Genomic DNA, 23,615 nt, shown 5'->3' with positions numbered 1-23,615 from the left:
TAATAATGAATGTTGAAAGAACTTTGAAGACTATAAATTATCACTCATTTAAGAAAGGAGACAATTTAATACATCTAAGATAGGGGCCATCACTCTGTCCGAATGTCAACACTATCTTGTGAAGCCTCTGGCGAGAACAGGGCAGGCTGTTTCCAACTACCTATCTGCCTCTGGGAAGTGCAGCAGCATGGTACTTCCAGGCCCCCACTGATGCTGGCCACGGCTGTGTGTTCTTCTTTGGTCAAGGAGACGTGGCTCTCTGGAATAGGGGCTTAGGAGCCAATCACACGGCTGCCACGTTGCCTTCTTCCTGCTTTGGGGATCAGGAAGCTCCTTTCATGGTAGCACATGCTGTCTCATCCCTGAGTGACACAAGGAGGACAGCCTCCTTGCTGACCAAATTTGGACATAAAACTAATATAAGCATGAATACAGGGTAGCCATAAAGTTTGTGGCCACCCTGCATAAGCTTTTAATGTGCTATGCCACTGAGATTTTCAGTGTTGTGGGAATAACTTGGCCTACTCCAGGTGCATAGTCTACGTATGTACTTTCCAAAGAAAACAGGAGAAAAGAAAGCCTTTTGAAATCCCACTTCAAGTATTATTTTAATTTTTGCTATTAATTATAGCAAGCTTTATTTGGCACAATGACTGTCATCTATCTAACTGTATTCTATTGCTGGTAAGCGGTAAGATTCTAGGATACAGAATACACAGAGCACCCCACCGTGCCAGGGCTTTAAGACAGATATGTCAACATTTCAGGAGGGGCTCAAGGCTCCTGGAAAGTCACATACCCACTTCTTATTCCCAGGAAGACTCTACCAAGCCCTCTACATTGAGCTATTGGACAGCGAGTGGTACAAGGAACCAAGAAGAGCTGAGCGATACTAACACTAAATTCCCCTGGTCAATGCCTAAGGAGTAAGAAGAAGAGTTCAAAGTTAGCTGAAGTTTGCCTGTGGTGACTGGTATGGAATGAGATGTTTATGTGTACAGGAACACATTCTGCTCAACCACCTGCGATGTGACTGCAGACCCTCTGCAGTCAGAGAAACTGTCCTTTCAGCCTGGTTGCTGAGAAGAGTCCTAAATCCCGATCTCTTAGAATATATACTAGTGGATTCCAAAACTGACTGTAGTATCTGATACTATTAGCTGAATAAAAAGAGAAAAACCAAAAATATTTGGGGAACTTCTTCTTAAATGCATGTACCTGTAACATCTTTTTTCTTTTTTGAGACAAGTCTCATTATGTCAACTTCAGTACTGTGACATCACAGCTCACAGCAACCTCAAACTCTTGGGCTTAAGCGATTCTCTTGTCTCAGCCTCCCAAGTAGCTGGGACTACAGGTGCCTGCCACAATGCCTGGCTATTTTTTGATTGCTGTTGTCATTGTTGTTTAGCAGACCCGGGCCAGGTTCGAACCCACCAGCCCCAGTGCATGTGGCAGGTGCCCTAACCACTGAGCTACGGGTGCCAAGCCCACGCTAACACCTTAAAAGATTAAATATCATGAAGCCTACCTCCAGTAGGTGATGGAGTACAAACGCCCCCATTCTGGCAAGGGTTACTTGAGCAGTCTTCTGTAGCTGTCAGTAAGCACCCGGGAGACACATCCACCCATTCCTCGATGTGTGCATAGCTTCTCGGTTTGCTACTTAAAGGGAGCTCCTGCCCATTCAGATAAATGGAGTCCATACAACCTCTAAAGCCATTACCAATCTGGGGGCTTCTTCCATGCCGGACTCCTTGCTGACGAATGTGGCCTCCAAAAAACACATGGTTATCCAGGTTCAGGGTTTTCAGAGTCCCTGGGGCTGTGCCTGATGCAGTGTGAACTTGGTCTAAGACTAACCTCGCATAGTTTCCATTCACCTCAAGAGACACTGCGTGCCACTGCCCGTCATTGACTTGAATGCTTTGAACAGAGACAATTCCAGGGCCACTTCCACAGTCAAATTTGTACTGCAGCCGCCCATTATGAATCTATAATAAAAACAATTACTGTTCACTCTGATAGAATTTCAATTATTAAAAATTTACAGGAGAGGTATGTTTAGAGAATGAAGATAGAGAGAATGAGGTTTTTCATTTCAGTACTACAGAGCACAAACTCATCGGTCCATTGTACAAGTAAAAAAATAGATCTTTAGGATCATCAAATTTAAGTGCCAGCGCACAGCACTGGATCAACTGAACCCCCACACAAAGCATCAGATAATGTCAAAAAGCAAAAGCGAATCATGCTTTACAAAATGAAAGGGGGTGGGGGGGAGATAATGACCAATGCAGCATATGTAGGATGTCTCTATAAACTTCCTGTAATATTATTAAGTTGTTGTATCACTTAAAGAGTTTTAATGTTAACTCTCATGTGTACCTAAATTCGTTTGTACAAAACAGAAGTAAATCTCTGTTATTGTAGAGCAAAAGGAGAGCTTTCATCCCACAAAGTCTAAAACTTGTATTGGTATTAATAAAATGAAATGTGGAATTAAACCATTTCATTTACTTCATTATTTTTTAATAGACAATCTAAACATAAACTGGAACATGTATTTTTAAATTCTTCCACAATCTGAGATACAAAACCATATGAACACATACTTCCAAGATACTGTAGTCAGTTCCTCGAGCATACATTACAACAGCATGAGCAGAATAGGTTCTGAGCCTCATTGTCAACTTCATTTCTAATTTGTTTTCATTTTCCATTAGACGGTATTTCACAAAGCTATTCCCTGTAAATGTTATAGATGAACTCCCTGTAAATCGCAAACAAGGAAAAACAAATCAGAAACAAATTTAAATATTTTTAAAAGTCCGATCTCCCTTGCCTAGAGACTCATCTAAGCTCTATTGAAGAACAAAACATCTTAAAATTCAATTCCAAGGAAAAATGTCACTTTGCTTAATAAAGACCACAGTGTAACTGGCTTTCCATTTGGAAAAAAATGAGACTACTATGTCACAGGAAAATGAACTCTAAAATAATGAAGATCTCAGGGCGGTGCCTGTGGCTCAAAAGGGTAGGGTGCCGGTCCCACATGCCGGAGGTAGTGGGTTCAAACCCAGCCCTGGCCAAAAACCACACACACACACACAAATAAATAAGTAATAAATAAAATAATTAAGATCTAAATATAAAAGTGTTCAATAAAAATTATTGAAGGCTTGCTTCACAAGCATCCAGAGAAATGTAAATTAAAATAACAATCAAATATTACTTTATGCCCATTAAATGGGGTTATAGGACTCACTTTTCAGTTGAAAATCTTCAATACTGGCAAGAGAATGGGGAAACAAGGCCTTCATACATGACCGGAAAGAACAGAAATTGGTACAACTTTTACTGGGACTAACATAATATCTTTAAAAATTTTAAATGTAGTTAATCTTTGACATAGCAAATCCTAGTTTTACAAAGAATTTATTGTATAGAAATGAAAGCACCAATATGTAAAGATAAATGCATGAAGATGTTTTTAACAGAAATGTAAGAACTTGAATCTTTATATGTAAGGAAAATGTTAAATAAATGATGGTATAGCCATGATAGAAAATACTGTCTCATCATCCAGCTGTTAATAAGAATTAGAGTTACATGTATTGGCTTGGAAGTTCTTAAAACACTGCTAAATGGAGGAAAAAAGCGAGAGGTAGAGAACTACGTGAGATATGATAGTCTTGAGGGTTTTTTTGTTTTAAGAAAGCATACATGTCAAATATACTAAAAGTGGAATATAAATGTCTAAACACAACTGAATAAGTGAATGGTATGTTGACCAGTTTGATGTGAACATTCTAGATTGTATATATAGTCAGTGCACTGTACTCCATAATTGCAGTACTATACACAGTTATGATCTAATAATAAAAAAAAAGAAAGCAGATGAGAGAAAACGAGGAAAAATAAACCTCCACACACAAGGCTATTTAGCCATAGGTTCATACAAGGATTGACGATACAGGGGGAAACTCAGCTATGAACTAAGGGGTGTACTGTGCTGTTATAAAAGAGGAAAGAAAAGTTACTACATGCATTATTATTCTTCATTCATATCTACATTTGTTACAATAAACATACTTTGTAGTATTTTTTGACTCTAATAAAGATGAACAGTATAAGAAACAATGAAAGTGATTTTCAAAAATAATTTAAAAATAAATCATTAAATTCTTACCTGTGCACTGACCAAACTTGCCCTCTGGGCAGACACAAGTGTACTTCTCCTCCCTGGGGTCAGTGATACATTCAGATCCCTCAGGGCATGGACTGTCTTCACATCCAAGGTGGAGAGTGGGGCATTTTCCCTCTTTAAAGAAAAGAGGGGAGGGAGGGAGACACAATCAATAGAAATTTCAAGAAAATGATAGTTAATGTGTTAAAGGTTATAATGAAATAATTTCTAACACCTACGGCCATCTACTCATGTACATTACCTTTGCAGAGACACGCAGCTCTTCTGTGGTGGCGGGGAGTCACAAAACTCAGTCTGGCGGTGCTATGTGTTGACATCACACTTTCATCTACAGACACCTTTTCCTCACAGAACTTCCAGGGGCAATCCAGTCCTGCGCAAAGCTTCTGGAATACATCTAATATCCTAACACCAATGATTTCCTCAATATCAGCCACAGAAGAATTAATTTTGTGCTGAAGCTGTTTTGTTGAAACCTGGGCACTACCTGATTTCTCCACAAATAGTAAGACATCCAGATGTGGATGATGTTCAGAGGGCTGCAAACTAACAATCTGTATGTCGTTTCTTCTCATACCCAAGATGTTCCGTAAAGCTCGCTGGAAGTTGCGCCAATAGTCACCAACAAATTCTTCTGGAGTGAGATTGGCAAAGCGAATGGCAATGGTGTGGTTCAACATCTCTTGTGTTATTTGTCTGATATGCACTGTGACGTCAGCCACTGTTGTGAATTTCCCATCTGTTACGGTGACATTGAGAAGGTACTGCCCAATATCTAGCTTTTTGTGTGCTATGAGCTTACCCCCTGTGCTGGAAACAGAGAATAAGCTGTCCATTTGGGGATCAAGACTATAAGTTAAAGTATCATACACATCCTGATCAGTTGCATGAATCTTCCCAATGACACCACCTGAGTATTCCTCTCCAAAAGCAGTGATGAAAATCTCCAGGGGCAAGATCGCAGGAGGATAGATGCTTTCCTCGATAACCCTAATGTCAATGTATGTCAAAGATGACAACTGAGGCTTTCCATTATCTGCCGCCTATAAGAAAAGGACAAAAAAAAAATCACTTTGTCTATGTCACTGTTTACAACTTCTTAATAAAAATACAATTATATCATTCAAGTACTAAGAAAAAAAAAATCATGAACTGTTAGATGTCTGTTTCGCCACATAAGAAGCTTATCAAAAAAAGGACAAATAACTTCTTTATAGCCTTTAAACTAATTCATACTTAAATTCAGCTCCATCAATGTCTTTCATAAAGTAAACAAATGAATAAACGAGCCCCTTCAAAGTGCAGTAGGATAAGAATGTGAGGTGTGGCAAAAACCAAAGATTATAGTTATATAAATTTGTGTTTTCTCATGAAACGTAAGCTGTTCAAATATAAGAAGATAACCACATCAGGCAACTCTTCCCTATGAATCCACAATAAAATCATAAAGAAAGACTTTATACCTTAACATGCAGTAAGTAATGATCTTTCACTTTCCTCTTAATGGCAGCTGAAGTCAAGAGGACTCCCTGCTGGTCAACTTCAAAGGCTTTATCCTCATTCCCACTCACAATAGTGAAGAAGAAGGGTGGGCCGTTGTGAGAAGAATCCTTGTCTGTCACTACTAGCTGCAGCACACTGAAACCTACTGGCTTATTTTCCTGGGCAAAATTAAAAACAGAACAAAAACCTTTGAACACAAACAAATATGTTAAGACACACATGTGAGTCTTTTCAATAATACATAATATTCAGAAAACAAAGCGTTTTTGGTTCCTTTCTCTATGTGAAAGGAAGAAAGGAGAGAGGTGGAGAGGATGGTGGGAAAGGGAGGCACAGGGTATGGGGGAAGGGAGGAAAGGGAGTGTGGGGGAGGGGAAGCGACATAGGTGAGGAGGAGTGGAGAGCAGGAAAAGCAACAGCAGCAGCAGAATGATGAAGAAACAAATTCCCGCTAATCCCAGAACTAAGACTATGTCAGAAAGAGATAAAAGCCTGGTTGCATCTTGAAAATGTTCTTCCTTTAATATTGATACAGACTCCTCTGCTTTTACTTTTCCCATTTTTAAAAAGAAATGTTTGGAAAAGAAAGATATTTTGAACTTGAAACTGAGTCTAAAGAAGCAGATTCATAAGCCTGACAGCACCCAGGCAGCCCTAGAGGCCTACCTGGACAATGACGCTGTAGTTCCCTTGGGAGAAGGCTGGGGCATTGTCATTCACATCAGAAACATCAATATTCACAGTCGTGGTGTTGACTCTGGGTGGACTCCCGTTGTCAGAAGCTTGGACTGTGAGTGTGTAACCTGAAATCTTTTGGGGGAGGAGGGAAGACAGAGAGAATGCATGTTCATTTTCACAAGACCAACCTACAGGATCTCCACCAGAAGTGTCCTCCAGACAATCTGGAAGGGCAGATCCCAATTAACTGTCAGCATCTGCTGCGCCTCCACGTGCGTAATCTACGAATGAATGCGCTGCAAATAGCATGTATTTTTCCACAGTAAAGTCACCAACAATTATTAAATTCCCTGATGTCTCTCCAAACACTTGTTGAAGTGTTTTATTTTTTAAAATATGCAGTTCTATTCACTTGCAGTTCTTATTAAGAAGTTAAGACAGAAAAGTAACAAAACTGACAAGGAAAAATGTGGCCATATCTCAAAAGCTGTTGCTTTGGTAATATGGCAGGCAGCCTTCCTTAGGGCTCAACCTTGCTCTCAGCCAGAAGTGCAGACAATAGCGGCTGCCCCACTGCAGCTGCTGACTCATTTCTAACACCTCAGGACATTTCCAGATCACCCTCCCCCTCAATTTCACACTTGGATTGTACTCAGCTGTCTGAATCCCTCAAGATTATCTCTTTGTGACCTTCCACAAAAGAAATTAAGTGAGACAGTTTTTCTCAGGGCAATTCCCTATGAAGCTCTCCCTTCTAGAATGAGTGGTGGGAGAAATCAGAAAGCTGGCTAAATCCCTGAAAATGTTCTGTAGAACACCAGTCCTGAGAGATGCTCCAATAAAGAGTTCTGAGGGCAGATTAGCTTGGGAAACACCACAGGCTGTCTCCTCTGCAACTTTACAAGGGATTGGATATATTAAAGGATCTGGGTTCTTAAGTCAAAAATACTAAATTTTATTCTGCCCAGCAGTACAATATAAGACCCTGTCCACAAATAACAGAACAAAAAAGAAATTAAAGAATTAGGACATTGATGAGGTATCACTGCTATTACCGCAAATTCCTCTAATCTTAGATGTAGCCATTATTCTTCTGAAACTGCATTCTGAATTGCACCGATGTCCTTCTAATTCCCAAGATGAAGGCTCCCTTCACTGTCTGTGTTACTATCTGTCTGCAGCAGCTCCTGCAGTACTTCCCCTCCAGTCTGTGAGTCTGAGTGGATGGAGGTATGGAGGGATGAATGGGCAATGGATCGTTGGACCAGAAGATGGGGTGGGTGATGGATGGATGCATGTTTGCTCAGCCTGGCTTGCCACATTCACCTTAATCCCTCACATCATCATTATGATCCCCTCCAGAAGTATTTACCATATCTATACCTCTAGCTTTCAAATCTCTAAATTTGACTGAAATCTTCAAATCCTGGCTGAATAATTCTACTTGAATACTCTTTTCCTTTAAGAACCAGCACATCCACAACCACATTCATTAACACCCCTGTTCCCTACTAGTTTTACACCTCGAGTGACCTCCCGACTTCTCTTTAATGTGACTATCCAGTCAAAGGAAGACTATGGTCACTTCTGGACTCACGTTTTTCCTTTGTAAAATGTCTCCATTTCATTTTTCACTCAACTCTCACTGTTGCTCTCAGAAGTCATGCTCTTGCTGCTTCACAGCTGAGCACCTGATACTGGCATCCTACCTCCCTGATCTGTCCCTATGCTGAAGAGCAGACCTACTGTGGCACTAACCCTCCAAAATGTCTCCTTGGAATGGACTGTCTTCCCTCGGCATCCTTAGGAATTGGGTTCTAGGAGTCCCACACCCTCAAATCCACAGACTCTCAAGTCCCTGATATAAAACAGTACACATCCTCTCATATACTTTAAATCATATCTAGATAACTTCTAAAAGTTAATACAATGTTAAGTGCTATGTAAATGTTTGTTATAGTGTATTTTTAACCCTCATATTATTCTTTACTGCTGTATTATTTTTGTTTCTCCTTTTTTGTATTTTTTTTTTTTTTTTTTACTATTTGCCACCTACGGCTGGTTGAATATGGATCCTGAGGATACAGAGGGCTAACTGGACTTCCCAAGCTCACAAATATTCAGTAACAGCCTAATGCCTGCAGCATCAAGTCCAAATCTCTGATCCTGGTTTTCTCTGCCGCCACACTTTGTTTCTAAAATATCTTTTGATTTCATCTCCCTCTATTCTTTGCGTGAATGCTTTTTAGTACAAATGGGTAACGTCCTCTAAATATTTTTTGGCTCCTGTCTCCATGCCTTTGTTCATATAGTTCACCATAAGGAGTTCCCTTCTCTCTACCTTATTGCTTTCCAACTCTTGACTATTATTTAAAACCCGACCTTTAGCTTCATGAAGAATCTCAGGATATTGGAGCCAACAATAATTTCTTCCCGAATATAAAGTTTTATTATTCAAACTTCATTTTAATATGGGTTGTATTTCTCATATTCTTGACATTTTCACACTATAATTGTTTTTTGAGTATTGCTATCTTGCTTGTCAGTTACTGAGAAGGCTGGTTCTGCCCTTTTGATACTTCACATCATGCCCAGAAAATATGAACCTGAAACCCTTTTATTTATTGATTTGGTAAACAATTTAAATCAAAATTTTCCACTTACTGTTTCCCGATCTAGAAGTCTGGTCACTTTCACTTCTCCCTTGACAGAGTCAATTGTAAATGGGCTTCCCTGATTGCCATCTATAATTGAATAGTGGATGTGGCTGTTTGAAGGTCCATCAGCATCATCAGCCATAACCTAAAAAATACCGCACTCCTGTTTAGGAGGTAGCTAAGTAAGGGGGATACATTTATTTAATAAATTTTCTGATTAATAGCTATTTAATGAACTCATTTATAATAAAGTCAGTAACTGGCCTAACAAAAGACATTTTCAAGTCTCCAAAATGTTTTCAAATAAGCCCACTATAAAAACTGGATTGATTTTTATGACAAACTCTAACAAAGATCCAGAAGAAAAATGTAGGCGAAGAAATACTCACTGTAATGACAGATTGCTCAAGAACAGCATCTTCACTGATCACTGTTGTGTAGGTGTCCTGGCTGAACACTGGGGTGTTATCATTGATATCTGTTACGTTGATGTTCACAGTTGCGACATCACTTAGTGAGGGTGTGCCCCCATCAGTGGCTTCTACAGTTAAGTAATATTCATGAGAGCTCTCATAATCCAGATTCTCAATGATAAAAATGGCCCCTGTACAGAACATCAAAGTTACTTCCAGTACTTCATAATGCCACCACATTTTCCTACTAGTGACTGAAGTAGGTAACACTTTCAGATTTAGCTTTCATTTCCAAAGTTTACTATTTATGTATGTTTTCTAATTTCCTAATTCAATAATTAAAAATTAGTAATCTACCCATTCCCAGATGGGTAGATTATCTAATTATTTTCCTAATATTATGAAGAATATTTATTGTTTTCCTAGATAGCGCCACCTACATCCCTATATACAAATGATTATTATGTCTCAGCTCTTCTAAACCACCATTCACTGTAGACTGCATGTTAGCTTAATAAAACAAAAAAACACAGAAAATTCTTCTATGCCTTTTAGTTTCCTTTTCCTTCTCATACTTTTTAAAAATAGATACATATATCTTTTATTTAGTTTCTAAAATAACTGTTTACATCCTAGCATTAAAAAAAATTCCTTTTGATTTAACAGTTCCTTTAACATCTTTTCTTTCTGCATCATTAACAGCCTATCCCATTTAAAAAGGAAATGGGATAAGAAAGCCCTAAAATGATTTTGTGGTATGTATTAAAAATGGTTTAAAATAGCATCATCGCACACTTACTCTTTATCTAAAATAGCTACATACAATTAAATACAGTTTGTACGGAGCCATTTCTGCAGTGTTCTAAGACTTAGAGCTGGTTTAGACCGCAGGTTAACAAAACAAAAGTATGTTTACAGCGAGAGTCAACATTCCTGACTTTTAACCTTGTTGGCAGCCTTTCTGTAAGTGTGATTCAAAGTACTCTAACTGTTATGAACAACTAACATGATAAAGAAAAAAATTTAATTGATCTACAGAAGCCAACTATAGCAGCGTAAATCAAAGAGGTCAAAACTACTGCTTTACTTAAGAAGTTACTTCCCAAGAGTTTTGATATAGAAAATAAAAGGTGTAATTACACAAGGTCCTCTACTGTTACTCATTCTTCTCTTTACTAACTTGGTATACCTGACATCATAACTAAACTATTAAAATGAGATTCTTTTTAAAGTTAATTTGGTTGTAGTTTATAATAGATATGCCAGAAAAGTAACCTTATCTTATTATGTACAACTATAGTCTGAAATCTTCTAAGCCACTTCAATCCCAATTTAAATGATTACTAGAAGAAAACTTAAGGTTTATCTTTTTAGAACACTGACTGACCAATTTGTCAGTACAAGATAAAGTGATAAGCACGTCTAGCCATTGTGGCGGAAGGGCTTCCTCTCATATATACGGTAGTTTACCTGTTTTAGAGTCTATGCTAAATTTTCCATGTTCATTTCCACTTATTATCAAGTAGGTGATTTCTGCATTTGCTTCGATATCCCGACTTGCTGCATACACTTGAAGAACTTCTGTTCCGATAAGAATGTCCTCAGACACAGTGGCACCATATTCACGGTATTCAAACACCGGGGGGTTGTCATTTATATCCAAAACTGAGACAGTAACACTGCTAGTAGCTGTCAATCTCCTTGGCAAGCCTTGATCTACAGCTTTCACAGTAAGGGTATATACTGCCTGGAGTTCTCTATCCAAAGGCTTTTCTAATTGAATAATACCAGATAATTCATTTATGGAGAACTGGCCATCAGCAGAGTTCATCAGTAAGTAGGAAATCTTTCGGTTCAATCCTATTGAGACATGAGATCAAGTCAGAAGGCTTTATATAAGGAAATTTAAATTTATTCTTTTTAAAAATATATAATGTATATAAGAATGTTAATGTACATTCCTTAAAACTTATGACTATGACCTTGATATATTGGATGTCCACAATTTTGCACACAAACTTTATGTACACCCTGTATGAAGTTTTTGGATCAGTAATTTACTGAGTTAAAACAAATATATATGTAATTTCCTAGGTATCTGGCTTTCTAAATTATTTTATATAGGAGTCTATGCTACAGTACCCAGCAGACTTTTTAAAATGATATTTATTATTTAGCTTCAGTGACAATTATTTGAAAAGTAACACTTTTCTATTCTTCGAATTCTTCGGTATAATAGGTTGAGTACTCCTAATTTGAAAATCTAGAAATCTGAAATGCTCAAAATCCAAAGCTTTCTGTGTGCCAATATGATGCTCAAAGGACATGTCTGTTGGAGCATTTTGGATGTCAGAATTGGGATGCTCAGCTGGTAAGTCTAGTGCAAATATTCCAAAGTCCAAAAATATCTAAAGTCCAAAACATTTCTAGTCCCAAGCATTTTGAATAAAGGATTTTAAACCTCCAAGATGGCTGAGGAAGTTATTCTGTGCTATCAAAATGTTATGATTATATTCTCCATAAAAAGTTTTCACAGATTTGTAAAACTTTAACAAAATAACATTTGCTTCTGTTATGTTCCAATGATGCCCCAAACCTCTCTTTGTCACTAATGGTTTATCCACAAAAAAACACTTCATTAATTTCAATGGGATCTGAAGATCAGTTAATATAGTCACTAACCAAAATTTTAGTGACACCACAGATAACAATAATAGGTTCACTGGGTGTGATTTAGGACTTTACATATTCATCAACAAAGAATTATTCTAAAGACTTCATTCTTTGACAAGGATGGGCTATTCAATATGCATGAGGTAAGGTGAGTTAAACAGGCTGTATTTGGGATGTGTTTTAAAACAGAGGCTCCTTCCATGACTTAGGTCTATTTTTAGGTCTCTAAGTATTCTCCAAATATCCTTCCAGAAGGAACGTATTAGTGTGCATTCCCACCAGCAGAGTAAAAGTGTGCCCTTTTCTCCACATCCATGCCAACATCTCTGGTTTTGGGATTTTGTTATGTGGGCTACTCTTACTGGGGTTAGGTGGTATCTCAAAGTAGTTTTGATTTGCATTTCTCTGATGATTAAGGATGATGAGCTTTTTTTCATGTGTTTGTAGATTGTGTGTAAGTCATGGAAGAAGCCCAAGTGTCCATCAACCCACGAATGGACTAGCAAATTGTGGTACATGTATACCATGGAATATTATGTAGCCTTAAAGAAAGATGGAGACTTTACCTCTTTCATGTTTACATGGATGGAGCTGGAACATATTCTTCTTAGCAAAGTATCTCAGGAATGGAAGAAAAAGTATCTTATGTACTCAGCTCTGCTATGAAACTAAATTATAGCTTTCACATGAAGGCTATAACTCAACTATAGCACAAGACTATGGGGAAAGGGCCAAGGAAGGGGAAGGGAGGCGGAAGGTTTTGGTGGAGAGAGGGTAATGGGTGGGGCCACATCTATGGTGCATCTTAGTATGGGTATAGGCGAAACTTACTAAATGCAGAATACAAATGCCTACATACAGTAACTAAGAAAATGCCATGAAGGCTATACTGAACAGTTTGATGAGAATATTTCAGATTGTATATGAAACCTGCACATTGTACCCCTTGATTGCACTAATGTACACAGCTATGATTTAACAATTTAAAAAAAAAAAAACAAAAAAAAAAACAGAGGCTCCTAAAATCTCAGAGAATCAGTCTGAAGGCAAAAGCATCTTCTGGAGGTTACCTGCATCAGCATCTGTGGCCTGCACTCTTGTGAGCGGTGTTCCAGGCTCTGTGTTTTCAAACACGGCAATGGTGTAAGGATCAGCAGAGAATTCGGGAGGATTATCATTCACATCTTCTAATGTGAGCACAATATTGGCTTCACAGAATCTTCCCCCGCCATCGGTGGCCTTGACTAGAAGATTATACACTGCTTGCTGCTCACGATCAAGGGGGGATAATATTTTCAGTTCACCTAAAAGCAAACAAACAAAAATTTAAGATGTGAACTGTGAGATGTGAGCATTCAACTGAGCACCTTTTCTCTTATAATTACAAAATCTCGAGTAGCAGCCTTCCTCTGATAATTTTTATCAATGATAAAGCTGCGGCATGAGCACAGTGAGTTACAAGTTTCCAGATCCTGCCAGCTGCTTTCTCTTCAAGTCAGAGAGATCTGAGGCTTTAGGCTCTTCTGCATTAATTATATGGTTCCTAATGTAATAGCTACCCAATTTAACAAACTGAAACATTTTTCAAATTAACTTAAAAATTAGATTCCTATATTCACAATTAGGAGGTAATTTAAAAGCTTAAAAGAAAACTGTTACTTGATTACAATTTTAACAAAATACAAATTATAAGAAAACTCTATTTAAAAATTAATGAAATACCACGAATCATTTTAACTATAAAAAGACCAAAAATATGTCATAAAATCAAGAAAACATCCTACATAAATAAAATGGATAAAGCAGAAAGTCTGAGATATATTTTAATTTCTTAGTCTTTTTTTACACATGAAAAAAAAATTTGTACAAACATCTTTTAAATTTTAAATCTTTGGTTCAAATAGGTAATATTTTTGTGGTTAAGTTTTTTACATCACCCCAAATTTCACACATTAAATTGCTGCTTCGATTTTTAAATGATTTCTGTTTCACTGCAGGAGCATACATTTGAAAAGGATAAAATGTAATCTCAAATTTTGGGTATGATCTAAAATCACCCAAATACATGATTTGGTTGAAACACATGATTTATTTTGTCCCAAACCCCATCATTACCTGTATCTGGATTTAGTTTGAATTTTTCTGCACCTGAACCAAATAACGTGTAAGTAATTTCAGCATTGGAACGGATGTCTGCATCTGTAGCAGAGATCTGCATGACCAATTTCCCAGGAAGGGCATCTTCAGGAATGGTATCTGAATATAATGTCTACAAAAATTTTAGCAAAAAATATTAAAGGTCAGAATGACTGCCAAGGGAATAACAAAAAATAAATCATTTACTTTTGGCCACAAAGACCATGGGAAATGACTACAGTTAAAATCTAAAGAGCTTTTTAAAATATTTTTTCTCACAAACCACATGTAAAACAAGGAGTCATGGAACAGTCACCAACTCTTCACTTCTGAAAGAGTCTGAGTCGCCATTTAATCTACAGAATTAACATTATATATTGTTGATTTAAACTTTTATGTGAAAATTAAGTAGCAATCCATATTTAACCTAAAAATTGGAGAGAACAAATACCTGTTGCATCATACGTGCTTATTTCCAAATACAGGAATTCAGTTAGCAAATGTTCCCAACACATAACCAAATAATAATACACAAATTTAAGGAAAGAGTGGCCTACCTTTTCACAAACTGGACTATTATCATTGGCATCAAGAACTTTCACTTCAACCATAGCTTTTGATGAGAAGGTCCCATCAGTTGCTGTGATTGTCAGGAGATAATTGTCCTTTTGTTCTCTGTCCAGAGGTTTCTTCACATAGACCTTCCACTCATTCTGTATATTTTCAACAGCAAACTGTCCCAAGGCATCCCCTCCTATTAAATCAATGGAGGAAGATGAAAGTCTAATTTGTTGGGAGAAGGAGAAAAATAAGTAATAGCAAAAATAAACTGCCCAGAAGACATATGATATTTAGAAGAACTAAAGATTTAAAAAATAATTTATATTTGGTACATAATAGCTTTCCTAATTTATACAATAAATCAAAGCAGTGTTAAAATGTATGAACACAGCATTAAACCAAATAAAACACAGATCATTAAATACTAATTTAGCCTGTATTAACACTATTGTTATTTCCTTTTAATTATAAAAAAATACGTATTTATTATACAGTCAGTAGAGTTCCTACTGAAACAACTATTAGCTTTGCTCTGGTAAAAAACTAAAAATGGAGCTTTAACAAATGTTATTTTTATTTATTTTATATATTCTTAACTAAAATCAATCCCTTCCATCACTTCTAATTTTCATAAAATGTGTATCTCAGAATTTATACAGAATTTTATTTTAGGCTAGGCACAGCGGCTCACGCCTGTCATCCCAGCACACTGGGAGGCCAAGATAGGAATTGCTTGAGCTCAGGATTTGACACCAGATTGATCAAGGGCAAGATCCCCATCTCTACTAAAAATAGAAAACCTAGCCTGGCATTGTGGTGGGTGCCTGTAGTTCCAGCTACTAAGGAGGCTGAGGCAGCTGCATTACTTGAACCCAGGAGTTTGAGGTTACTGTGAACTATGATGTCATGACACTCTACCCAGGGTGACAGAGTAAGACTCTGTCTCAAAAAAGAAAAGAAAAAGAAAAAAAGAATTTGATTTTAAGTTAAACCAGTTAGTTTGATTTTATTTTTACCTGTTATGAAATATGTAACCTGTCTGTTAATCTCTTCAGAATCAGCATCCGTGGTGCTTAAGATGGCAATCACACCCCCTGGGGGGTCATCTTCACTCACAGTCCCTTTATAAATCTCTGCTGTGAATCGTGGTGGGCTATCGTTAACATCAGTGATGGTGACGTCCACAATGGCTGTGGAGGAGAGCTGAACCTTCTCTCCATGATCTGATGCAACCACTTTAATCCGGTAATTGGCTCTCTTTTCATGGTCAAGTTCCTTTAGGGTTGTAATCCAGCCTGTTTCCATATTAATGGTAAAAGATTCAATGACTTCTTCACTTTGTGACTGATCCAGGCTATACATAACTTGGCCATTGGTTCCAGAGTCCAGATCAGATGCCCTGATTTGGATGACTCTACTTCCCCCTGGCAGATTTTCAACAACAAACGCCTCATATGGATTAGATTCAAAGACTGGGCTGTTGTCATTTGCATCTTTCACTTGGATGCTAACCTCTACAGAAGCTACTATCTCATTGTCATTGTGAGTGCACCTGGCCAGTATGGAGAACTGATACCACTTGATTGTCTCGTGATCAAGGCCCTTCTCCAGTTTCAGTCTCCCACTCTGTCTGTCAATCACAAAGGCCTCGTCCCTGTTACTTTCGGGGGTATTCCCTTTGATCAGGCTATAAAGAACAGTCCCGCTATGTTCTGCATGAATGACATCTATTTCTGTTCCAATAGGCATGTCTTCTGAAACTGTGTAGGTATAAAAAGGTTCTGAAAACTTTGGAAGCTGCATTTCGGGTGGAAGAATTTTAATGTAGACTGGAACAACAGATTCTTTTGGTGGAGACCCATTATCCACAGCCCTCACAAAGAAAGTGAAGAACTCATTTTCTAAGCCAATTAGGCTTTCCTTTGTAGTAATTACACCAGACAGTTTGTTAATATCCAGGTTCTCTGTGACACTTTCAGAATCTGCTTCAATGGCATAGGTGACATCAGCATTGGACCCCTCGTCAGCATCACTTGCAAGAACTTTAATGATGGATGCCCCTTTGGCAGCACCAGATCCGATGTTTACTTCGTATTTGGTTGCTCGAAACTGTGGTGCATTATCGTTGTCATCTGTGAGGATGATGTTAATGGTGCAGAAAGCGACCTTCCCCCCAGTGTCTTTAGCCATTAAACGCACTGGAATTACTTTCTCTGCTGGAGTTTCTCGATCGAGTTTTTCCAGAGTAAATACCTGTCCTTGCTCATTCGTGTAAAATCTTTCTTTGGCAAAGTCATTTACAATATGGTAAGTAATCTGACCATAGATGCCAGAATCTCCATCAGTGGCTTTAACCTCAATCACCAGAGTGTGTAAGGGAGCGTTTTCAGCTAGTTCCACTTCATATTCGTTCTGAACAAAAACAGGACTGTGCAAATTGCCTCCAATTACAGTCACATGAACCTGAGCTGAACTTCTAAAAACTCCATCAGAAACAGAAATGTTAAGGCTATAAAATGGCTTCAAGGTGTGCCGGCGAAGGTTTGAAAGTGTGATAATCCCTGTTTCACTGTCAATGACAAAATTTTTATGATCATTGCCAGACAGAATGGAATATTCCAACTTGTCTATGTCTGAACTGTCTGCATCATAGGCCTTCATACAGGTCACAAATTGCCCAGGAGCAGCATGCTCGCTGATTTTGGCTTCGTAAATCTGTCGGTCAAAGAGTGGTGGATTATCATTGAGGTCAGTGACATCCACTGTAACAATCACATCACTGCTCAATGGGGGCATACCACCATCGACAGCCCTTACAAAAATCTTGTGCTGTTGAGACTGTTCATAATCCAAGGTTCTGACTAATGAAATGAGACCGGTGCTGCTGTCTATGTGAAAATGATCAAGACTCTTGCTATGATTCCCAAACATCTGGTAAGAAATCCCTCTATTTGGTTCTGAATCAGAATCTGTTGCTCTCACATGGACAACAGATGTTCCAATAACAGATGCCTCAGACAGGGTGGCAGCATATGACTGGTGAGCAAACACAGGAGGGTTGTCATTGATGTCCTCCACTACAATGTCCACAAATACTTCAGCATGAGCCCCAGTCAAGGAGTCAGTTGCTCGTACACTCAGCTTATATGCTGGGTGGGACTCAAAATCCAGAGGAGCTATGACATTTATAACTCCAGTATTGAAGTTAATGGTAAACTGGCTAAAAGGATCTCCATCTGTGATGCTGTATAACACTTTCAACCCTTCTGGGCTGTTTGCTTGTACATGGACCACAGGGCTATGCATCTGGACATTCTCTACAATCTCTGCACTATAGAAAGTTTGCTCAAACACAGGCATGGCTTTGTTTACAACAGTGATGGGAACAATAACTTCAGCTGAAAAGGCTGGGTTTCCTCCATCTTTTGCAACCACTGTAATAAGATATTCTTTATTTAAGGTGTCAAGTTCAAATTGCTTTTTCAGTGAAATTTCCCCAGAAGGTCCAACTTGAAAGTGTTCGTGATGTTCCTTAAGGTAGTAACGTACTTCCCCGTTTCTGCCACTGTCTCTGTCTACAGCGGTGACATAGCGAATGACATGGCCCACCTCAGTGTCCACTTTAACAACAGCATAGTAGGGAAGGTTGACAAACACTGGTGCATTGTCATTCTGGTCTTCTATGGTGACCTTCACAACAACATGGGCTACTGCTGAAGGCCTTTTCTCTTCCGTCACTTCCACAACCACATCAAATACCTCTTGTTGTTCTCGATCAAATGGAATGCCAGTGGTTGACAGCACTCCTGAGGTGAGGCTTATTTTAAACCTGCGATCTGGGTTGAGGATGTGATAAAACAAAGGCTCATTGATTGGATTTCCAACAGCAGTAATGACAGCTAATGTTTTGGATTCAGTGGAATTCTCTTTCACTACTGCAAAGTAGGAATCTTGGGTAAACTTTAGTTGACTTTCTTTGCTTTCTTTCACATTGATTTTAACAGAGGTGAAGCTGGCAAATCTGCCATCAGAAGCTCTTATGGTTAACTCATAGCGGCTTCTTAACTGAGTTGTGTTTTGTACAGTTAGGGTACCAGTCTTATAGTCCATTAGAAACTTTTCCCCAATGTTGCCTTCAGTGATGGAATATATTAACTGGGAGAAGGCACTTGAATCAGCATCTGTAGCGTTTACTGTGATGACCTTTACTCCTCTGTATGAAGGTAACAGAAGAGATGCCTCATAAACTGACTTGGAAAACACGGGAGGGCAGTCATTAATGTCAATTACATGTATGGTCACATTTGCTGCGTATTCAGCAAATTGACGTGGGGTTCCCATGTCATGCACTTGCACAGTAAAGTGGAAAATACTTGTTTCTTCATAGTCCAGACTTAGCACTGTATGAATGGCACCAGTGCTAGAGTCAATAGCAAAGTATTTGTGTATAGATGGTTCTACAATGTGATAAACAAGTAAAGCATTTGATTCTTTATCACCATCACTTGCTCGAATCACGAGAGGGACATTCCTGTCTGTCAGGACCACACTGTTAATTGAGGCTGATTCACTAATGAGTCCAGTATATTCCGCCTGCATAAAAACCGGCAAGTTGTCATTCTCATCCTGTAGGTGTACTAGAACGGTTGTATTAGTGGATAGACCAGCCATGTTAGTTCCTTGTATTATCAATGTGTAAATAGGCAAAGTTTCAAAATCCAGGAATTTTTGAGTGATGATACTTCCAGAATGTGGATTAATATTAAAAACATCACCAATATTTCCATCTTTTATTTCATATATCACTGATGACTGACTATGGGCAGTGACTATTCCAACAAAACTCCCAGTGCTGACATTTTCACTGATTTCAACAGAATATTCTTTTGACGTGAACTTAGGAGAGGCATTGTCAGCAACTGTGACAAAGACACGCACGGAAGTTATTTCACTCATTGGTGGATTGCCTTTATCTGTAGCTTTTACCATTAAATCATATTCCACTTGGTTACTTCGGTCTAATTCTTTGGCAGTTTTTATAGAGCCCAAGATGGGATCAATTGTAAAAGAATTTCCAATATTTCCTGGAAAGAGAGAAAAAAATAAGTTAGAGAAAATTACCAAGAGCAATAGAAGCAGTAGATGGAGAAACAGAAACAAATACAGAGATCTTAAAAAATTATATTCTGAAATTAAGGAGAAAGTTGAGGGATAACACTTGTTTTATTTTTATCCATCTAAAACAACATATACTTTCCAGAATTTTCTTCCTAAATTATGAAAAGCAAGCAAATGAAGAAATATCACCCTGTACATAAAGCCCAAACTCACTTTCTGGGTTGAGGTGGGAATGTACTAGGGAAGGATACGGTTATTCTTCCATAAAACAGTTGAGTTAATAATTTTCCAAAATCCTTCTAGAACACATTTATATTTTCAGGAGTCTTAACTCACAAATTCCTAAGATTCTACTTCATTACAAGAAAATTACAGGTAGTCCCCAGGTTACAAACAAGATAGGTTCTGTAGGTTTGTTCTCAAGTCAAATTTGTATGTAAGTTGGAACAGGTGTATTTAACTACTGTTATTAGTGGACAGACCAGCTATGTCTGTAATAGCCTCCATTCTTAGATGGAGTCATACATTAGTTGTGTTTGTAACTCAAGGACCACCTATATGTCAATTCAATGAGAAAACTTTCATGATGCTACAGAAATGTTGCCCCTTATTTTGAATATTGAGCAAACTGATGAATAACTTTGTGTAACCCATCCTGCTTTACAGGTTTTGAAGATTTTAACAACATTTCCTTTTTAATCTTTTCCAGGTCAATTTATCTTCTAGATCAGTGGTTCTAAGTAGGGACGATTTTGTTCTGAAGGAGACACCTGGCAATGTCTGCTGACATTTCTGGTTGTCACCAGACTTGCAGGCAGAGAGGCTTCCTGCACCTAGAGGTTAGAGTCAAGGGACACTTCCTAGTATCCTCCAGTGAACAGGACAGCCCTTACAAGACATTACCTGGCCCAAACTGTTAACAGTGCTGGCTGAGAGGCTGCTCTGAGAGGGTTGTTTCCCCTGCTTTTCTTTGCACCTTCTCAGGCTGTACTGTATATGTACTTACCTGCTATCGCGACACTACAATATTCCCTAGCTTTGTACCATTGATTGAAATTTTTGTGAAAAAACAAACAAAAACAAAAAACGGTAGCTTTCTATAGCTCTTTTGGATAGATGAAGGCAGTGTTTGGGCCCTTGGGTTTGATTTGGCCATGAAACCTCCACCCTTTCCTGTTTCATAAATGAGTGCTCAGAATTCATTATCCTTGTTATAGCACAGAATTTATTTTCCCCATGTGAACTGTTACACTTACCCAAACCAAAGTTCACTTGCCACTTAACCGCCTTCTCAAATTCTTCCTCTGGCTTTGCAGTTAGTGTGGCATTCCTCAGAGCAGGACTGCTTAGCATGAGCTGCAAACCAGAGGACTGACCGAGCACTTCTTTCTCCGTGTCCTTAACAGCAAACACTTCCTCTAGAGTCTTCACTTCCTTCCTTTCATACATTTTCCAAAAAACTATGACCATTTTTTCAGAGGGCAGATCCAGCCTGGTTTTCATTAAGTCTGCCTGACTCTGAGTCTAGGCCCCAAGGCAGTGCCTCATCTACAACTGGTGGAGACACAGGCTCTGCCCAGGCCCTGGAGCTTGGAGCTTGGAGCTGAACCTGGCCCATAATGGGGACCTGCTGCCTCAGCCAGGCTGCTCAGACGCTAATTTCTGCTCTGTGTGTAATTATGAGAGCCGTGGATCCCAGGTCCTCTCTCACAGCACTGTAGGCAGTCATCAGAGTTCCAGCATCCTTTCCTCGTGCTACCTGTGTTATCACCCCTACCCTCCAACACTGATGGACCACCTGGCCTGACGCAGCCTGTGGGAACCCATGGCAACTGTTCCCATCCCCACCCCTCAAACTTCTCAGTCTATGTACCCATAAAGCAACTGACCTACCACATCTTATTTTCATTCTTCTATATGCATGTCTCTTATTTTGTACATGGAAATCTTATTTTGACAGTAAAGCAAAGGCCTCAATGGAGGAATGAATGGGTTTTATCCGCAGTGTGTTCAGGCTGAAAACTCTTTGCCAGCTTGCCTCCAGCCCTCCAGTCATGCTGGCAAACTCCTCACCCCCAAACCAGTAGAGCACACTTGCCATGTACACAGCCCTCACATCTGGTGTGTCTCTCCCATAGCTGTCGTCCTCAGCTGTTCCTGCTGCTTCTCCACTCACTCATTTTCCCATGCTGTACTCTAGTGCGCCCTACTCAGAGTGTGCCTGCAAGGGCTCCTGTGACGTCCCAGCATGGTTCTTCCATCTTGTCACCTTGGATTTTCTTTCTTTTTTTTTTTTTGTAGAGACAGAGTCTCACTTTATGGCCCTCGGTAAAGTGCCGTGGCCTCACACAGCTCACAGCAACCTCCAACTCCTGGGCTTAAGCGATTCTCTTGCCTCAGCCTCCTGAGCAGCTGGGACTACAAGCGCCCGCCACAACGCCCAGCTATTTTTTGGTTGCAGTTCAGCCGGGGCAGGGTTTGAACCCGCCACCCTCGGTATATGGGGCCGGCACCTTACCGACTGAGCCACAGGCGCCGCCCTCACCTTGGATTTTCTTTACAATATATATTATAATCTCGTTTTTTATCGGCCTTGGAGAAACAGTCTTTATTATCTGGGGTATCTTGATTTTGATACGAGTGACTCTGAGCTTGTCACTGATAATAAGGATAAATAGGAACGCCATTAGTGATGTGATATTGATATGAGGCAGAAACCATCACTTTTATAGATGGGAAAGCAATTATCATGTTCATGAGGGGAACACTGAGGGGTGCTGGGTGGCTTGAGTATGCCCTGGCCTGGTTTAGTAATAGATACATTCACCAAACATTGACATTTTTTTTACATGCATGGTATGTGTGAATGAATTAATAATGCAGTGGGGAATCTGCATCATTCATTAACTGCAGCTGATACACCAGCAACTTATATGTAATCCTAATTTGCTCTCTACTTACGAACAGGGACATGTAGCTAGACAAACAGATAATTTTTGCTCTTAAGCTATCACTTTCTTACACAAAGCTGTGCAGGGGGTCTCTTTCTTCCCCTGTGGACACAATGTGGACAGTCACAGCAAGGGCCTGCTGAACGTCCAATAGGATGGCAACTTCTATCAATTTTCAAGGCAATTATATTTAGGTTTAGGAAAGAAAACCATTTCTAATCAAGGAGTGTATTTACTAAGTATCTTCTATCTAATAGAAGGCATTAACAACAGTTTTAAAGTGGTATTCCGATTATCTACTTTTGAAAAAAGACAAAGTGCCAGGTGCGGTGGCTCACGCCTATAATCCCAGCACTCTTGGGAGGTTAAGGTGGGAGGACTGCTTAAGCTCAGGAGTTTAAGACCAGCCTAAGTCAGAGCAAGACCCCTTCTTTACCAAAAATAGAAAAACTAGCTGGGTGTGGTGGCAGGCACTTGTAGTCCCAACTACTCGGGAGGCTGAGGCAGGAGGATCACTTGAGCCCAGGAGTTTGAGGTTACTGTGAGCTGTGATGACACCACAGCATTCTACCCAGGGTGACACAGTGAGATTCCATCTCAAAAAAAGAATAAATAAAAATAAATAAATAAAACAAAATAAATAAAAATAAAAATGACATAAAGAAAACATCATGTAGCCCAAAGCATGGCTGATGTGTCTCTAGCACAAAACTCA

At 39.0% G+C, this 23,615-nt stretch overlaps 1 protein-coding gene across 2 annotated transcripts in view; it reads right to left on the bottom strand.

Annotated features, from left to right (window-relative positions):
* The window catches only part of FAT1 (FAT atypical cadherin 1), a 120,277-nt gene that overhangs the window by 11,719 nt on the left and 84,943 nt on the right, over positions 1-23,615 (bottom strand). For both annotated transcript variants that reach the window (XM_053584053.1, XM_053584062.1), the window contains exons 10-22: positions 15,848-19,915; positions 14,828-15,024; positions 14,250-14,403; positions 13,205-13,438; positions 10,932-11,321; positions 9,438-9,652; positions 9,056-9,193; positions 6,380-6,523; positions 5,674-5,871; positions 4,452-5,253; positions 4,193-4,324; positions 2,616-2,773; positions 1,532-1,994 (exon numbers count right to left, since the gene is read on the bottom strand). In XM_053584053.1, the coding sequence (XP_053440028.1) occupies positions 1,532-1,994; positions 2,616-2,773; positions 4,193-4,324; positions 4,452-5,253; positions 5,674-5,871; positions 6,380-6,523; positions 9,056-9,193; positions 9,438-9,652; positions 10,932-11,321; positions 13,205-13,438; positions 14,250-14,403; positions 14,828-15,024; positions 15,848-19,915 (7,293 nt within the window). The remainder of the gene's footprint in view (positions 1-1,531; positions 1,995-2,615; positions 2,774-4,192; positions 4,325-4,451; positions 5,254-5,673; positions 5,872-6,379; positions 6,524-9,055; positions 9,194-9,437; positions 9,653-10,931; positions 11,322-13,204; positions 13,439-14,249; positions 14,404-14,827; positions 15,025-15,847; positions 19,916-23,615) is intronic.

This window comes from Nycticebus coucang, chromosome 1 (assembly GCF_027406575.1).
Source record: "Nycticebus coucang isolate mNycCou1 chromosome 1, mNycCou1.pri, whole genome shotgun sequence".
Classification (NCBI taxonomy): Eukaryota; Metazoa; Chordata; class Mammalia; order Primates; family Lorisidae; genus Nycticebus; species Nycticebus coucang.
Note: the sequence above shows the minus strand (reverse complement) of the source record. Positions and strands in the feature narration are given on the sequence as shown.